Here is an 18,465-nt window from a genome sequence, read left to right as displayed (position 1 = left end):
TCAACATAGAGTAAGAAATAAATAGTGAAGAAGGCATTGTGAAAAAAAAAAAAAAAAAAAAAAGCGAAGAATCAATCAATGTGACTTTGCCAAAAGCCAAGACAAAATAAGAAGGAACTGATCGGGTGGAACCACCAACAAGGAGCTTGTTGAAGGTCATATAAAGATTTCTAAAGATGAAAACATAATGCAAATGAGCAGGATCGACAAACTTTGGAGGCTCAGACATTTAAACATCTTCTTGAAGATACACATTAAGGAATGCATTTTCACATCTAATTGTCGAAGCGGCCACACATGAGAAATAGTAAGACTTAAGACAGTGCGAACGGTGGCTGGTTAGGCAACGGGGTTAAACATCTCAGAATAATCAATGCTATGGCGCTGATGGAAACCCTGAATGAAGAAAGTTGATGTTCCACTATAAATATATTGGAAATATGGAGTGTACCCCAATTACTCATGAGTACATGCAAGATTCCTCATTTTTCTGATGTGGGATTCACATTCTCTACACGCCTTTTCACATGTGGCGAATTTTTAAGCATAGCACATGGACAAGACAAATCGGGTGATGTGGAGCACATGTGGCCGTTGGGCTTCAAACGTAGGACAATCTGCTGTAATATTATGTAGAATTCTCAAACGTAGGACAATCTGCTCTAATATTATGTAGAATTCTTACTCCTTTTATTGATTGGTGTAAAGTATTTACAATATATAGAGAGGTTATATCAATCACTATTTAGGTAGGAATTTTACACTAATTACAAGTGGAAATTACATTTCCATAATACATGCAATAATTACCGAGAAGATTCCAGATTACATAACTTTAATTTAACAATCCACGTGATGGGTTTGAAAATTTGTCACATGTGAAAGTGCGTGTTGACAGTTGAATTTCATGTTAGAAAAGGAAGAGACCTTACATGATCTTACATAACCTTACATCTGATTTTACTTGCCATATTGTCAATTGGTTTTTATAAAAGAACCTCAACTTTTTTAGCTGCAACACTCAGTGTGGGAGTATGTATCAATGAAGGCTATTATCCTAACCAACAACTAGGAGGGTCATATTGTAAAACCTTATTTGTGAATATCAATGAATTCTCGTTAATATTACTTGGCCCTCAAGTAACATGAATATCGAGTTACTTGGCATACAAATGATCTTAAAATCCTAATAGAGTAAGAATCGTGCAGTCTTAAACTTAAATTCTGTGAACTAATTTATCGTAAACCCTATTAAATCTGACAAATTGATATCATGATGGGACATAATTGATGTGATTATGATTTGATTAATATCTTTCTTATAATAGGCTAGACAAAGAGAAAAACATATAAGTAGAGGTGTCTCTGCTCTCACACATATCGTTCTCTCCATTGCTATACCCTATTCATAAGGCATAAAACACCTGAGTGTTCAGAGTAGAAGACTTTCAGTCTACTGCTTATCATCATACTGATACATATTTGTCTACATCGTCTACTGTAATCCTATATACATGTTGATGATTTAGTTTAATGTCTTATACATGTAATGCTTTTGTTTAATGTCTTATACATATAGCGCCTCAAATCGTGATGATTTAAATATACATTCACAATGGAAATCTCAACTGTTGTTGATCTGTAATATATTCATTCTTATATACCACAATAAACAATACATGTTTGAGATTTAATAATACAGTTATTTCGTGGAAATTTTAAATTACAATATTTGCTTGATAGTAGTTAACATTTTGCTTTTGATCAATATAAAAGTGGATTCTATGAAGATATGCTCACAGCATGCTGTCCTATTGTGACCATACCAGAGAAATTTTGGCAAGTAATCCAAGGCATGGAGAGATTTCAATGAATCGATAACACAGCCTAGTATACAAAGTGTAATAATATAATTGATTGAAAACTTTGAAATAATATTTTTAACCAATTATATTATTAAATTTAATGTACCGGATCGTATTCTCGACACACTAAAAAAAATCTTCAAGGCAAGTACGTGGGACATCGGATTGAATTTATTTTGAGGACATCAAGATCTTGCGACCCATTTTAAGTTGAAGGGACTATAGGGCTTGCAACGGGACCCTGACAAGCTTACTTAATTGGAGGCAGATTGTCTGCCCTCCTGTTTGGGTGCCCTTCCCATCCTCTCCTATTTTGTGCGATTACGGTTAAGTCACGTCAACATATTATATTAATTTTTTTTATAGAGATAATAAGACAAAAAGCAATAAGAATATAAAATGTTGACGTGGCTTAACCATGACCGCACAAATATGAGGGGATGAGAAAGGCATCCAAACAGGAGGGCAGACAATCTGCCTCCTACTTAATTTGGTAGGTTACTAGAGTACTAGGGCACATGACTAAGCATTTTCCATCAAGAGATGGTCGAAGAAATCCTAAGCGCATGATATCAATATCGATCCCCTTTGTAGGTTTTAAGCCTATCACTCTCTCTCTCTCTCTCTCTCTCTCTCTCTCTCTCTCTCTCTCTCCCTCCCTCTCCCCATCTCCATCTCCCTCTCCCTCTCCCTCTCCCTCTCTCTTGTTTTATTTTTACTTTTTACAGAAAGTAATGCAATATGTCTTTAGCATTACCTTGGCGGCTTGGCCTGTCAAGAGATGGTCGGAGAAATCCTAAGCGCAATATCGATCCCCTTTGGAATCTTTTGTAACCAAATGAGAAAAATTAATAGACATGTTTTCTCTATGGGATAATCTATGATTGGTATGATAACTATGCTTTGATGACAAACATAAAGTCTTAAAGTGGACAATACCACCTTATATTACATCTCATCAACTTGTTGGATACATCATAAGACCAACTCCAACTCATGACCTAAAACCTATAATTTCCCTTCTATTCCCCCCAATCCATTCCAACCCTAGTTCTAATTTGGGCCTTAAAAAAAAAGCTAGAAACCGGTCAGGATTTAGCCCAGAAAATGGTATGGGCTCCACCAGCGCAAGTGAAACTGGGCAGTTGGAAGGTAGATGCCCACTTGTGACACGCCCAAGGCAGAGACCGGCATGGCCCCACCCACGTGGGCATGTCGGCCATCTATGTCAGAGAGCCAACGGCTAGTTTCGCGAGCAACGACTGAGATCAACAGGCCGTTGGTTGATCCAACGGCCTACATTCCATTTTTTTAGTTTTATATTTATATTTATAATTTTATTGAATCCAACGGCTAAGATCGAATATAATTTATAATTTTATTGAATCCAACGGCTAAGATCGAATATAATCAAATCTAACGGTAAAAAAAAGATCTAATGGCCCAAATTTAAATCCAATGGCTAAAATAATTAAAATATATATATTTAACTCAAAATTCACCCAAAAACTCTATAAATACCTATGTATTTGTTCAAACATCCACACAAGACTCACTTTTCTCCTACAATTCTTCCAATTTTTATTTCTACCATTTCTTCCCATTTTCAAATTTTTCAAGATGGCAAAAAAAGCATATTAGAGGTCGTAATTGGACATTTGAGGAAGATGTTGCTTTTATGTTTGGCATGGGTTTCTATTAGCGAAGATGGTGCCGTTGGCACAAATCAAAATAAAAAGGTTTTGAGGGGTAAAATCGTTGATAAGTTCAATGAAAACTCCAACGTCAGGCAAAGGGAAGGTGGTGGTGTTTACGATCGGTGGAAAGTTATCAAAAAAGTGTGCACTTTATGGAAAGGAATCTTGGAGAGAGCCGTGGTTGACATGGCTAGTGGAAGGAGTGCCGCAGAAATTGTGAGTTTCTTTGTTGATATTTTATTTGTCATGTACATAATATTATTTTGCAACTAATTATTTTTTATATATTTCTTGCATAGGGTGACAAAGTAATGACAATTTAAAAGACAAGAACTACACCAAAAAAATCAAGTTGCATCATGCTTGGAACGTCCTCTCCAAGGTGGGGAACCGATGCAGACCAACAATGGGGAAGATTATTTCATAGTTAAGCCGCACAGACAAATGATGTCAATGAAGGTGTTGAATGCGTTTGGCCATTACCCACAAAAGGGATAGGAAGCGAGAAAGGTTCGAATGTACTTTCATGATGGAGGACCTCAACTAATACACTCCAGAGAGGAAGAAGTTCTTACGTGATAAGCAAAAGGAACTTTTGTGAAGACACTACCACAAGGAGTATATTTCAAGATGATGATTCATCTCAAGGCTATATCCCAAGTCCACCATCAAGTCCATCACCAAGTCAAGATGGTGGATATCATTATTAAGTTTATACATTTTATGAATTATCGATTGTATTAAGTTTATGTGGTTTATTAATTGTCATTTGTATTAAGTTTCATGTATCGATTTAGTGATTTTCAAATATTTTTTGGAATTTAAATACTTTTAGGTTAAAATGTTCATAAAATTAGTTTAGGATAGTCTAAATAATTTTTTTAAAAAAGTTAATTTTAAAAAAAGCATAAATTCATTCTTTAATAATCTGGGGCTAAAATTTTATGCCAGAATGGTTGGAGCAGAAAAACAGTTTCTGGATTAAAACCTAAATTTTTTGGGCTAAAATTTTTAGGTTTTAGGCCAAGGGTTGGAGATGGTCTAAGACAGAACATTGAACAGTAGTAGTCATCGTTGTCTTTCATTTAATTATAGGAGACGACAACATAAAACCCATCAAACCCACGACTCCAATAATATGGATAATATAGGTAGAGAGCATTATTAGCATATCATCCTAGCGTTAATCATTGTTTCTATGGTCTTCTTTCGGAGTGTAGAAATTTGATCATAGAGAATTAGAGTTGCAATTGCAACATGTTCATAAAGAACATAATCTTGCAGCTAACAGAATAGTCAAGTTGAGTTTAAATAGCGAGATGAATTTTCAAGAGCTTGCGAAGCCTCCTCATCGTTTAGTTCAAACTCTTTCAAATGATTGCTCTAGAGTTGCTAGAGCTAGACTAGTTGTTCCTTAGTGTTTCTTTTCTTTTTTTCTTTCATGTTACAGAGAAAAAAAAAACAATATTAATATATAATTACTTAAAATTTAAACTCTAATAAACAAAATTACGTACTTTAATTGAGCAAATAGACTATATCAAATAATAATTATACTGAATGATCATTTAATTCCTCATGAAGGAGACATGGAGAAAACCTAGCTTGCTCAATTTACCATCAATCATGACAAGTTGCCTATAACCAAGTAGTAATCATTTGTAATCAAATAGGCACTTAGCTGATCCAATTATGTCTATATTGCCCATAACCAATTAGTCATTGTTTAGAAACCAATAAATTAATGACAATGAACTTCAAAAGTTTTGTTCTTTTAATTAATTATCTCAATGTACTATCCGTCTGTACCCAACCCTTCAAACTTAAAAATTGTTTAATCCTAGTGAGCTTGAAGAAGAATTATTTAAACCTTGCCTGTCTACCACCCGAAATGGCTCAAAATTTCGTGTACATATTCCTTGTACAGTGTACTGATTAAGGACGAATTAATAATTAATTAACAATAATCAAAATTCTGAGTGCTTCATAACAATTATTCCCTCGTATACGTTTATATATCTCGCAATTATAACCACTACAATTATATATTATAGTAGATTTGATGCTTGATTTTGTCAGGAAAAATAATTAGGGAAGCAGCTAAGCTGTTTCTTGACCATTAATTACAATACTATTGTTTCAAGATGCACAGTATCAACAACTCCTTTGGCCAACTCATAAAGTAGAGCTCAAAGTCAAAGAGATCTTCTTCTTGATACCATTGGTAGTTGTGCTGTATTATCAAGTACTGTTTTAAAACATGCATGTTTTAATTATCATCCATGTTATAATTAAATTACAAACTTAATTAACAATTTATGCATTGTATCACATTTTACAAATGGGTGAGATGAGATATGGATATGATGAGCTTCCTGTTTTTGGGTGCGTGTTTTCACATAACCCTTACCCTAGCTAGCTAATAGTTTTATCTTCCAAAAAGAATGTATCAATCAAAATTCCTTCTAATTAAAAACAATAATAATTAAGGGGTGATGCTAAAAGAGACTATCATTTTAGATCATATTTTATAGATCGCGTAATATGCGATTGATAGTTTTTTTCTTCAAATCATTAAAAATAATATTCAATCATCAATCGTCATTTATAAAATATAGTCTAAAATTATTATTTTCTGACATTTTAAAACATTTTTATGAGAATAATGATCATTCATAAGTGACTTTTAATTTTAAAATATATATGATTTAGGTAAGTGATCCCACCGAATGTGAACGCAATTACTTTTGTACATAAGAACAGTGCCCACGAGCATAATTAAAATTTTTAAAGTGGCCGGTGAGGTCACTTCTTCTTTCTCACCTGTACTCAGTCATCTTGTATCTGAAGAGAGTGTCAATCTTGAAGGAAAGGAATCTTTGGCATCTGAATTAGGCCCATCAAATATTGATCATATCTAGTTCTTTAATCCTCCATTGCAAAATTCACAGAAAAAAGCTGTTCAATATCTTTATTTTTGGTAATGTTTCCTTTACACCAAAGCAAGAAGCTGGTCTTCCAGATTTCATCTAATCCTCGTCATCACCATGATCACACAATTTCAGAAGATCGTAGAGTTCCGGAGCATGGCAACATGGGAAAAAGCCGGCGGCGGAAATTAGCTGTTACTTTGGACTATATGATGGATGATGATCACAAGTCTAATGATCATAACAAGAAGAAGAAAATGTTTATCCACAGGGAAAATGAAAGGCAAAGAAGGCAAGAAATGGGTATCCTACATGCTTCACTTAGATCCCTACTCCCTCTTGAATTTATCAAGGTTTAGAACCAATATGTACCCTCTCTCTCTCTCTGTGTCTCTCTGTCTCTGTCTCTCTCTCTCTCTCTCTCTCTCTCTCTCTCACACACACACACACACGGTTAGCTGCAAGAATGATGACTAGGGTTGCTGACATATATTCGTTGCGAAAGCAGGGTAAGCGTTCGATATCTGACCACATGAACGAGGCTGTAAATTATATAAAGCACCTCCAGAATAGGATCAAGAGATTAGACGCCAAGAGAGCTGAACTGAAGAAGGTCTCCGATCTAATTAGCTCTAGTACTAGTACGGACGACCATGGTGGTGAAAGTTCCTACGGGGGATCGCCAAGCTGTTTCACAGTCCACCCATGTTGCGGTGGAGTGCAAATCGTGATCAGTACTGCCATCGGCTTCAGATCTGGAGAGGAAGGGTTACGCTTCTCAATTTCTAGGGTTTTAGAAGTGCTTCTTGAACAAGGGCTTTGTGTTGTGAGCTGTGTCTCCTCCAAAATAGATGACAGACTCCTTCATACTATCCAGTCCGAGGTACTCTATCAAGTACTCCTAATTTATTGGTCAATATTAGGTTTAGGGTTTTGTGTGTAAGTATGTATGTTTGAAGTTGCTGTTTTGTGCGTGCGTGTGTTTAATTATTTAATTTTTTTTTTCTCAGGTGAATGATCTAGAGAGTATCAATCTTTCTGCGCTGGAACATAAACTAGATGAAGTGCTTCCACGATCTAAATGAATATCCGGGTAACTTAATACCTGTGTTGATTCATTTGGCCTTGGACTCTCCCAGTATGCTGCTCCCAATCTTATTTTTTGTTTCCGAGAAAATTTGAGCATTGGTCCTTAGACTTTGACCCAATTGGAGATTTGGTTTTCGAACTAAAATTCCGTAAGTATTGGTCTTTGAACTTGTCACAGTATGGAGCAATGATATTTTGGGATCAAATTTCAGTAATCAATACTTCAATTGGGTCAAATATCATGGACCAATGTTTCAATTTTCTCTTTTATTTTGGGATCAAATTTGGTGATGACTCAAACGTAAATTCTTACAATTTACTATGTGTTATTTAGTTTAAGTACTTACTGATGCCGTTTCAGTTAGCTCTACTTGAATATGAATATGGGAGGGATGCAAAGCCTTGTAGAAGAACCTCACTTTGACCTAGCAGCGTGTATATGTGTGTGTGTATATCTGTATATTTGTGTGTGACTTTGGTCTAATATTGCTGCCAAGTTACAAAATATCAGATTACAGATTTATTTTCGGGTATTATTTTATTTATGAAGTACAAGACTACAATTATAAATGGACCTACATATATCATCAGATTGATGATATTTCTAGAAATGACTTATTGCTTCTTGCATCAAACTTATAGGCAACCTCTGTCTTAGGTTAAGGTTAACAGTTTGTGCTCTTTGCTCTGAAGGGCTATTCATGTGCTCGATCTTCGCTTAAGGCCACAATGCAACCTCTTTTAAGTGGTCGATTACTTCTGTTGCCTTGTCCATTTATCAAAGAGCATGAACATAAAATCTGTCGCTAACCTGAGAACACATCATTTTACCCACTGTTGTCCAGCCGACTTCAAGGGAATGCGTGTATCCTTCTGTATATCTTTGCATACCTTGATCTGTATATATGCATAGACGGAGCTAGAAATTTTCTTTAACGGGAGCGACCTTAGCCTCTAGTATTACTTGAGGGATGAAGATCATCAAACACCCCATCTTCAATCATTTCATTGCCTTTTCTTTTTTCGCGAACTTCATTAAACCACAACTTGTAGGAATTACAATGAGGGGAATACAAACTGAAATTATTTAAAGTACTAAAACTATGGTAAATTCAAGTTACATGTCTTTTTCATCACTAAAAGAAGCATGAATAATATTACCAATACGTTCTTTGCACCTTCTAAAATCATCATAATTTTTTTCCTCAGTAAACTGCAGTGGCAGCAGCTGCTCCGGTGGGCCTTAGCTGCCTCCATCTATGTATAGGGGTGGTTCGGTATGGGATGCTATACCGAAACTAGTATTTCGAATCCCAAACCAAAAATTTTCGGGACGGGAATTTGAAGACCATTTTCAAACCAAATTTTCGGGAATCCCAAATTTCGAGAATCCCGAAATATTTTTGGGATTTTGGAACAAATCGGGAATCCCAAATTGAAATATGAAATTATGAATTGTTCTTCAAATATATAATTCAAGAACACATTCATGAACTAAGAATGTCATTTCATTCACACTACCATTTAATCGAACACTGACATGCCTGATTGTTTTTATCAGAGTCAAAATTCAAATTAATTAAACCCTTTTTGCAATCTGTTGAGAGACAAAATAATCAAGCCTTCTGAAATCATTAGTCATGGTAGCAGCAATAATAAAATCCAAATGAATATCAAACAAAACATGAAAAATATGCAAGGTGTAGGGCATTCCAGGTTGCAGAGCATGAATTAGAAACTACTAGCATCAATTATAAAAGAATAATATATATAATATATATGTATAAATATATATAATAATAATTAATATTATATATTTGTGGTTTGGTATGGGATTCCCGAAATATCGAGAACCCAATCCCGAATCTCGTACCGAAATTTCGGGATCAGTTTGGGATAGCATCTCGAAAATTTCGAGAATTTAGGTTTGGAAAATTTTTAGTTTGGGATCGGAATTTTTTCGGTTTGATTCGGGATTTTTGGGAATTTTTTCCACTTCTATCTATGTATATGTGCAAAGGCTTAATTGTTTTAGTATATAGATCCCGAAGTTGGTTGAACATTCGTATGCATAAGCCCTCAAAAGTCTAAAAATAGAGAGTTTCTAGACTCTTCAAACCATTATTTTTTTTATAAGTACAAACCCCAAAATAATTATCACACTCTGCCATTTTTTCACCTAATCCAACTCTTAACATGCTTGAGTCCATTCATGATTATATAGTACAAAGTTATTTTGATCTAATTTTTACAACTTAGGAATTGATTTTCGTACCCGTTTCATTTTTAGCCTTTGAATTTTGATTAAAAAAATAAAATTACGAAAACAAAAAAAATGTGCACAAAAAAAAAAGTGAAAATCACTTTTGAAGTAAGGTCGCTTAATCAACACCTCGTTTGCGACTTTCCAGAAAGCCAACGTAAGGGCCCATAACTACCAACTACAAAAAATCAATATGCCATTGGGCCCGTAAGCCCCTTTTTGCATTGCCAAGTTTGGGTCCACTCCATGGACTTCCATAGGCCGCCATTTAGCAATTTTTCTCAAATGCACATAACCACGTTTTACATACACATTGAATAAAAACCGTTAGATTAAAATGGACGGACAAGATGAAGAATTTAATTGAAATTACAAACGGGTCAAAGAAACCCAAATTGCAAACCAACCCATGAAATTGAAGACCCGATTAACATTACTCCATGTTCTCTCCTCTCTCTAGGAGTTCTTATCATATATTTATATAATAATTTCAAAAGTGACAATATAATTACTCAAATATAACAAAAAACCCACTTAAATATATTCAATTGTCGCTGTTTAGTACTACGGTCTATTAGTATTCCTATCATTTGTAAGTGAAAATTTTTAGGTTCGACTTTCACCGAAAATGAATATAAACCACATTATTACTAACCGTTGTGAGACTTAACCTTCCCACCCCCCCCCCCCCAAGTCACTCTCTTTGTCCTACCTTTTTAGTCTAAATAATATCGTTTATTTAAAATATATATATATATTAAGAGGTTAAATTTTGGCTATTTGTAATTAAAACAAATCCAATAACACAAGATATAACACTGAACGAAAGAAAATTATATTTCTCATTATATTGATATTTGAAACACAAAAATTACAGAATTGTATGAATTGGTTTCCCTGCCATCAATAAAACATGTTCAAATGACATAAATGTTCATTGCTTCCAGTTTCTTTCCCTGCCATCAATTATATCGGTTCTTCGCTGCGAGTCATCAGCAAGTCCATCCATGGCCTCTCAGAGAGCTTCCTTGGCTAACATTTACCAAAGACAGAATCCCACTTTGCAGATCCATGTTATTAGCTTCACAAAGCACCTCAGATCTGTCGATACTTATACATGAGACATTCGAGATGACAGCGTAGTCGGAAACCTGCTCATGGTCGGAAGACGGAGAGAACCCTCCAAACCTGCTCAACTCTAAACCCCTTCCCCACATATTTCATATCCTTTTCTCTTATTTTAGCTACTTACTTGACCACAAATCAGAAGCCACCGAGCTTACTTGAAAAAATTGCAAATAGGAACATATACAATTCAGATGAAATGCTAAAACAATTCTTATTAAGCAACACAAAATTAAGTTAACTATGGTTTCTTAAAAATGTAAGCATCAATCTTTCTCGGGGTTTTAGTCAAAATGGTCCCTGAAATTGACATAACTCCTCACTTTGGTTCCTGAGTTTGTCCACCGTCAATCATTTTGGTCCTTCCGTGAAAAAATCTCTGTTAAATGGAAAAGCACATGGATGGGTTGATTTGACAAAAATACCCTCTATTTAACGGAGATTTTTACGGAATGACCAAAATGATTGACAGTCGACAAACTCAGGGACCCTTCTATTGATTTTCAATCTCAAGGACCAAAATGAGGAGTTATGTCAATCTTGAGGACCATTTTGGCTAAAAAGTCATCTTTCTCTGTATGCATGTGAAATGTTATCAATGATCTGTATAAATGCCATGGGAAGTATACTAAACTATTCTACAAGGAGTTGTTTGTAACTGCAAGCATCATGTGCGCATGGTGACAAAGCTCAATCATAAGATGAGCAAGTGAACAAATAATTAGTAGCACAAATGACTCACAGGCTATACATATCACTTCTGCTTGTAACAAACTCTACCTGTAATAAATTGTTTTTAGTAGACAGACCTTCACCGTAAAGTCTTTATACGTTAAAATATCAAATTCTAGGCTTCAAGCTGGCAAAGGTTGAGTTGAGTCAGTTGACCTGTATATCTGTATTCGCAACGAACCAGCTACGGGGTGAAGTTATAAGCAGAATCTTTGATTTGTACATTCAAGCTAAAAGAATCATCATCAACAAGCATACCTTGGCACCGAAAGAAAGAAATCACTTGTGAAGGACATGATCTCGAAACATAGAGACAACAAAATGTTTACCAAATTTCTCAGTAATAAACGTGCCAAATCTCTAAACTAGAGCATGTCTAAGAAAATTGCACGAGTGTCGTGCCTTTTTCTGCACAACCGATGAAGCTGTGCAGGAAAAAAACCTATTTACTAACCATCTTAGAAACAGGGCCAAGCATTGTCACGGGACAAGTTATATCCATTCTCCGTCCACGTTTGCATTTGTATTGGCCTTTTTCGGTTTTTCCAATACCCGGGTTTATCTGAATTTTTTCCCTCCCAATCATTACCAACTACCAGGTGAAAAATGGAATATATGCAAAAGGTATAGCCAACCTCCAAAAAGCTGGAGACAGGAACCACAACTACCCTGGCCAATATTTCAAATGATGATAAAAAGCAAGTTGCTTTCTTCTTTGTTTTCCCTTTACTTTTCTTTAAGAGGGGAGGGGTCAACTAATCGAATTTCACTGAGCAGGTAGTAGTTCAATTTCTAGGAAACCTATTCAAATGAGTAGGGCTGGCCTCGTTGTTAAAAGCACGGGGCCGGCCTCCGAGAAAGTAAACTCGAAATTCCTGAAAGTCAGTGCAAGAGGAATGTGACAAAGTGACAGTGTTTCCATCTTTACACCAACTATGATTACATACGAAATCGAAAACAGTTTGATTTGTAGGCCTACCAGTAAAGATATGAGCAAATGAAAGAAATTCCGATAAAATTCGAATTCATTGATGAAATCATAAGTTAATACAAGTAAAACTGTTCCTTTTCCTTTCTTTCGATACACAAATCATCCACAAAGAATGACGAAGCAATGATCTATAGCAGTATATCATTTAATGTTAACGATAAAGACACAAAATCATACATTAGAAACTCACCGGACATTCGTCTGAGACTTAAATGGGAAGCGTGACTTAGCTGAAGTGGATAACTCACGCGGTAGTTTGGGTGGCTCCAACTCACCAGTCAGCATCCCCACAACCTCCTTCATCGAGGGGCGGCGAGAAGGCACTTTTTGCAAGCAAACCAAAGCCACGGTAATGCAAAGGATCGCTTGTTCTTGATCCAAAGACTGAATGGATTTATCAACGAGATCAACAAGCTTCCCTGAGCGGGCAAGATGGCGCGCCCACGATAACAGATTTGCCCTTTGGAATTCGGACAGGGGCGAATTTGTGACCTCAAGTGGGCGCCTTCCGGCTATAAGAACCAATAAAAAAATTCCAAAACTATAGACATCCCACTTCTCAGACGGATCACCACCATCACCGTATTCAGGGGCAACATAACACACAGTCCCTCTCATGCTCGGAGTACTACTCATGGCGCCACTCTTTGGAATCTCCCCGGAATCATGGCTACCATTACGCCGCATTCCGTCTAACCACCAATCAATACTACTCACACTCCCCCAACTCTTGCTCCTACTCCTCTTCTTGATCTTCTTCTTACTCTCCGCGTACAATTCCTCATCGCGTGACCACCAATTGTCATCATTGTCGTCAAAGCTCATTCCTTTCGGTTGCTTCTTGTCCTTCTTTTTCTTCTTCTTTGCAAGCTCATCACAGTACTCCTCCTTCCACCATTCCCTGGCAGGCCTTTTCCTCTCCTTATTCGATTTCTTCGCATTCTTTTCCTCGTCCATCGACACCCACCATTCCAATCTCCTCTTGTTCTTCCTCTTCTTCTTAACTTTCCCAACCGTTTCACTACTCGAACCGGAGGCAGTAGTTCCAATTGGCCTATCATTCCCAATCTCATTCCCAATCCACTCCATTACATAGTCCTTCACTCCACTGTCCTGCCTCCACCACCAATCTTTATTTACCCTCTGCTTCCCTCCCTCCTCCAAATTCCCCTCTGGAGACACCGGGGACGGTGGTGTCACCGAAGTCTCCGGCGAAACAGGACCCTTCGCTAAATCCACCGGCGACTGATCAACACCCACGTTCAAATCATCAAACCCAGCTGTGGTCACACTCTCAGTTTCCTCCACCACCGACCCATAGTCGCACCCGCCATTGCTCTCAAGCTCCTCCTTCTTCGGCACGTCATCAATATCAATCACAACCTGATCCTCCGATTTCAGCCTAGCGAGCCCGAAATCGGCGATCTTGGCAGCGAAGCCGCCGTTCAGTAGCACATTACTCGGCTTCACATCGCCGTGAATTAACGGTGGGTCCAACCCATGAAGATATCTCAGCCCTTTCGCTACATCAACGGCAATCGAAAACCTTTTTCTCCACTCCATCAATTCGGGGCACTTCCTCTTCAGCAGCGCGTCCTGCAAATTACCGTTGCTCATAAACTCGTACACCAGCACCATACGCCGCCGTTTCGGGTCGGAGGAGAATCCGAGGACCGAGACGACGAGCGAAGAATCGAGCTTAGAGGCTAAAAAGAGCTCGTTCTGGAACTCGCGCTCGCTCTGTAGCGAGCCGGAGTCCATGAGCTTGACGGCGACATCTTGTCGGGTGTGAGGGATGGTGCCGAAAAACACGGACCCGGAGCCGCCTTGGCCGAGACGGCGGGTGGGGGAGAAGGAGTCGGTCGCGCGGCGGAGGACGGAGTAGGAGAAGCGGTGGGGGGGCTTGGAGTCGGATTCCGGGGTGGTCCGCTTCCGGGTAATTTTTCGGAAGCAGACTACGAGGAAGAGGAGGAGAGAGAAGGCGGTGGTGGCGGAGGCGGCGGCGATAGGGTGGGGGAGGCGGGTGCTGACGCCGGGTTGGGGCTGAGGAGAAGCTGCGGGCGATTGCGATGGGGATTGAAGGAATTGGCGCATCGTGGGTACTACCAAAACGACATAAAGATGGAGACTTTGAAGTTCGTTGAAGAGATCACTCTGCGAATTGCGACGGTGAGAGGAGTTGGAAGGAAGAAGAAGAAAGTGCTTTGAGTTGTTGAGCTGTTCGTTTCTGTATTTCCTGCCGTGTTTCATATCACTGCAATTTTTATGTCTTTCCGTTTTGGTACGGAAGGATTTTATTTATTTATTTATTTGACTTTTCCTTTTCCTCGTCACTTGGCACATTTTACTTTTTACTTTCCAGCGCAGTTGGCGCCCGCGCTCTGTTGAGTTATTTTGCCTTCCACTTTGTATTGGTTTTAAACATGTTTTTTTTTTAATAAATGATATATTTTTTGTTTGTTGATCTTTTTTATTTTATTTAATCTTACAATAAAAAATAATATTGAGATGCGAATGTGTAAATAATGATGTTGAATTTCTCCTTTCCTATGAACAATAGTATTTTTCTTACTATTTGTAAACTAAATTTTCAGCTAAATAAAATTTTGACATATTTACTTACTTATAATGGTAGTGAAATAACGCGTAGAAACTAAGAACAATGTTTATGAAAAAATTGAACCACATCTCGTTTCGTTGAGTAAATATTTACAAAAAAATAATGGAAAGTACCAAAAAGTATATAAATGCGACAATAAATTGCATGATTTCATACTTAAAAATTCATGAACCAAAGTTATGGAGGTAGTTAATTTCATACTCATTGTTTCTCACTTATATGTTGATGTTATATATCAAAATAGTTGTAATTGGAGAAGCCAGTCCTTCTCTTCGACGACAACAAGTCGATTTTAGTATGGATGATTAAGTAATTTGCCGGTCAGATTAGAGGTTGTGATGGAGTTGGGTCAGTGGGGTCGACCGTTAGAATCTGCTATGGCTGTTTGGAAGGAGAGGAAGAAGGATGGTGATTGGTTATAGGCTCAAATGGAGTGGTGGATGTTTGGTCAGCAAGACAGGATGGTGTTTGGTGAATGGTGATGGTCTCATATTACAAGTGTTAAATTTTTATTGGGTCACGTAGGATGGTCGGTAAATTAAATATTCTTCCGTAAGTACCTAAGTTTTGTCCATTTACGATTACTTTGTGATGAATTGATATATAGGCATAGCTCGTTTTAACTTAATTTAGATTACATGAGCTTGCTTGTGTGATTGACTTGCGTACCTTGAGCAGATTACAAACCCATTGAAATTGCCCAAAATCTCACCCACCCCCCAAAAAACAAGTTTTATCTAAATGATCCTCCAAGTTTCCAACTACTCCACCACATTAATTTACACTAATAATTGTTTCTTACACGACTCTTACATAATTCTAACGTATGTCACATGGTTTATTTATATTTATTTATTTTAAATGATAACTGGCAACAAATTATTGGTTTTCCATTCCTTCTTAATCCGAAAGAGGCTAGTTGGAATGTCACACCGTTTATTAGATTACTTAGAACTGTTATTCAGACTCTTAACAAACTTTCTTTTTATGTTAATGGACTCGACCTTGCTAGAGAAGTTGAATAGCAATCTGCAAGTTGAGAATATTTTTGTTCACCATCCTCACACTACCACTTGATGCTGATGGACGGAAAGTCAGAGACCAATGCTCATGAGCCCTTCTCGGACTCATCATCAATGGACCTTACACATTTCCAAAAAACAGAATCTGCTAAGTTTTTGGGCCTCCAACTCCAAAGCATAAGAATGCCAACACACTACAGTGAATAATAAACCGATTTTACAAAAGAAAATAAAAACTTTGATTCATCGACTTCCCTGGTGCCAGTTTATCAGATATTCAACACCTTGACATTATGCTTGCTAAAGGCCTAGGGCAAAAAAAAAAAAAAAAAAAAAAAAAAAAAACGAAGAGACAAAAGCCGAACAAAATGACACATTGCAGACGATGATTCCAAGGGAATCAATTCCTTGTTAGAAACTCAGAGTTGATGGTTCCAGGGATGAAACATGAAATATAAATCAATTTTGTGCTTTGCATTGCCACTAGTAGGCTAGCCGATCATCTTTCAGCTGCACTCAATCTTGTGCCCGCTGTTGGAAATATGATGTCTTCCTTAATTTTAGAGGTGATGAAGAGCTAAGAAAAGGCAACAACCTTTCGCAGCTGCTGTCTAGCTATTAAGGGCTCAAGGCTTTCGATTGTAGTTTTTTCCCAAAACTACGCTTCTTCCACATGGTGCTTGAAAGAACTTGTCCAAATCCTGGAATGCATGGATACACAGGAGCAGATTATGGTGCCCCATTTTTACCAAGTTAATCCAAGTCAGGTTCGTAAACTCGAGGAAAGTTTTAGAGAAACTTTTTCTAAACATGAGCAGGATTCTAACGCCAGCATGGAAGAGGTGCGGCGCTGGGGGTTCGCTCTAACTAGGGCAGCCAATCTATCTGGCTGGGATTCGCGAGATTACAAGTAACTCTCACTTCTTTATAATCTAATTAATTAGTTTTAGGCATTTAGTTTAGCTAAAATTAATTGTTCATACTGTTGATACATATCTATGATGCTAGTAAAACATGTAAATGATGTCATCTGCCTAGATCTATGCCATCTGTGAAAAGTTAAGAGCAACTGATTAATACAATAGTCACAAACATAAAAATTGACAAATATGCAGAAATTTGTATGTAGGTTAAAGTAACCTCTAGCTTGATTTGAAGAACAAAATTAAGTTTTAGCTCAGTGTGATCAGTGTATCAATACATATTTTGCTAGCAGCCGTAGGACATTATGGCCTGCTCTGACTCCTTTTTTATACTCCTTTTGAAATTTCATACGGATGATGCCAAGCTTATTGAGAACATTGTACAAGATACTTTTACATCTCATCAAGTGAAAATAATGGCTTGGTTGGAATGTATCCGCTTACAGAAAATGGATTCACTATTATGTCCTGAGACGGATGGCGTTTGCTTTGTCGGAATATGGGGTATGCCCGGTATAGGCAAAACCACCATCACTAGAGCTATGTATGACAAAATTAATCATCACTTCGAAGGTCGTTGCTTTCTTGAAAATGTCAAGGGACGTTTTCCGTCAACTGATGCAGGTGAAGCATCACTAGACATGCAGGCAGAAATTCTGTCTCGTATCACAAATACGAAGGTGGGGAGTTCAGAGATTTAAAGAAATGGTTTCCAGAAGATGAGGGAAAGAGTTGGTACGAAAAAAGTTTTAATTGCCCATGATAATGTGGAGAATTCATCCCAAATTGAAGCCTTAGTTGGAAAGCAACCTTCATTTCGTGGCGGAGGTCGAACCATTATAACAACTAGAGATAAACAGTCGCTACGTAGATTTGGTGATCAGATATATAAGCCCGAGTAGATTTGGTGATCAGATATATAAGCCTAAGTTGTTAAATGAAGATGATGCTGTTGAATTGTTAAGAATACATTGATCTGTCAAACCATTTCATACTTATCAAAATGTGCAGCTATGGTCTTTTTTCATCAACTCAATTAGAACTTCCGTTAAAATAAGCCACGTGCCACGCACATGAGGCTGAACCAAGGGGCAAATATGAAAAACCAAATGAGAGAAATTATAGCAATGATCCCTCAACTCTAACTCAATAGGAGAAATAGCCCCTCCACTTTATCCCAATTGGAGCAATAATCCCTCAATTTTAAC

At 37.3% G+C, this 18,465-nt stretch overlaps 2 protein-coding genes across 6 annotated transcripts; one reads left to right on the top strand and one right to left on the bottom strand.

Moving 5' to 3' along the window:
• The first annotated feature begins 6,349 nt into the window (after positions 1 to 6,349).
• LOC126633888 (transcription factor bHLH36-like) lies at positions 6,350 to 8,114 on the top strand. 4 transcript variants are annotated; one of them, XM_050304474.1, is made up of 4 exons: positions 6,351 to 6,542; positions 6,628 to 6,845; positions 7,001 to 7,375; positions 7,503 to 8,114. In XM_050304474.1, exons 2-4 carry the CDS (start codon positions 6,657 to 6,659, stop codon positions 7,575 to 7,577), a joined length of 639 nt encoding a protein of 212 aa, XP_050160431.1. In that variant the 5' UTR covers positions 6,351 to 6,542; positions 6,628 to 6,656; the 3' UTR covers positions 7,578 to 8,114. The 4 variants fall into 4 exon arrangements, with proteins under 4 accessions (XP_050160521.1, XP_050160465.1, XP_050160431.1 ...); XM_050304564.1 differs by having other exon boundaries at positions 6,350 to 6,795; XM_050304508.1 differs by having other exon boundaries at positions 6,350 to 6,795; positions 6,998 to 7,375.
• A 2,549-nt stretch (positions 8,115 to 10,663) lies between these two features.
• On the bottom strand, positions 10,664 to 14,958 carry LOC126626558 (receptor-like serine/threonine-protein kinase At4g25390). Of its 2 annotated transcripts, none has more exons than XM_050295925.1 (2): positions 12,883 to 14,958; positions 10,664 to 11,126 (listed from the first exon to the last, which is right to left on the bottom strand). In XM_050295925.1, exons 1-2 carry the CDS (start codon positions 14,940 to 14,942, stop codon positions 11,108 to 11,110), a joined length of 2,079 nt encoding a protein of 692 aa, XP_050151882.1. In that variant the 5' UTR covers positions 14,943 to 14,958; the 3' UTR covers positions 10,664 to 11,107. The 2 variants fall into 2 exon arrangements, with proteins under 2 accessions (XP_050151882.1, XP_050151889.1); XM_050295932.1 differs by lacking the exon at positions 10,664 to 11,126 and adding an exon at positions 11,596 to 11,959.
• Positions 14,959 to 18,465: the final 3,507 nt, after the last annotated feature.

The sequence above is a fragment of the Malus sylvestris genome, chromosome 1, assembly GCF_916048215.2.
Source record: "Malus sylvestris chromosome 1, drMalSylv7.2, whole genome shotgun sequence".
NCBI classification, from domain to species: Eukaryota; Viridiplantae; Streptophyta; class Magnoliopsida; order Rosales; family Rosaceae; genus Malus; species Malus sylvestris.
This window is presented reverse-complemented; position numbering and strand designations above follow the sequence as displayed.

Coding starts and splice junctions, on each gene's coding strand:
- LOC126626558 (XM_050295925.1), bottom strand. CDS start 14,942: ATGAAACACGGCAGGAAATACAGAAACGAACAGCTCAACAACTCAAAG.
- LOC126633888 (XM_050304440.1), top strand. CDS start 6,546: ATGTTTCCTTTACACCAAAGCAAGAAGCTGGTCTTCCAGATTTCATCT. Junction 6,846..7,000: donor TCCCTCTTGAATTTATCAAG/GTTTAGAACCAA, acceptor TTGCGAAAGCAG/GGTAAGCGTTCGATATCTGA. Junction 7,376..7,502: donor TTCATACTATCCAGTCCGAG/GTACTCTATCAA, acceptor TTTTTTTCTCAG/GTGAATGATCTAGAGAGTAT.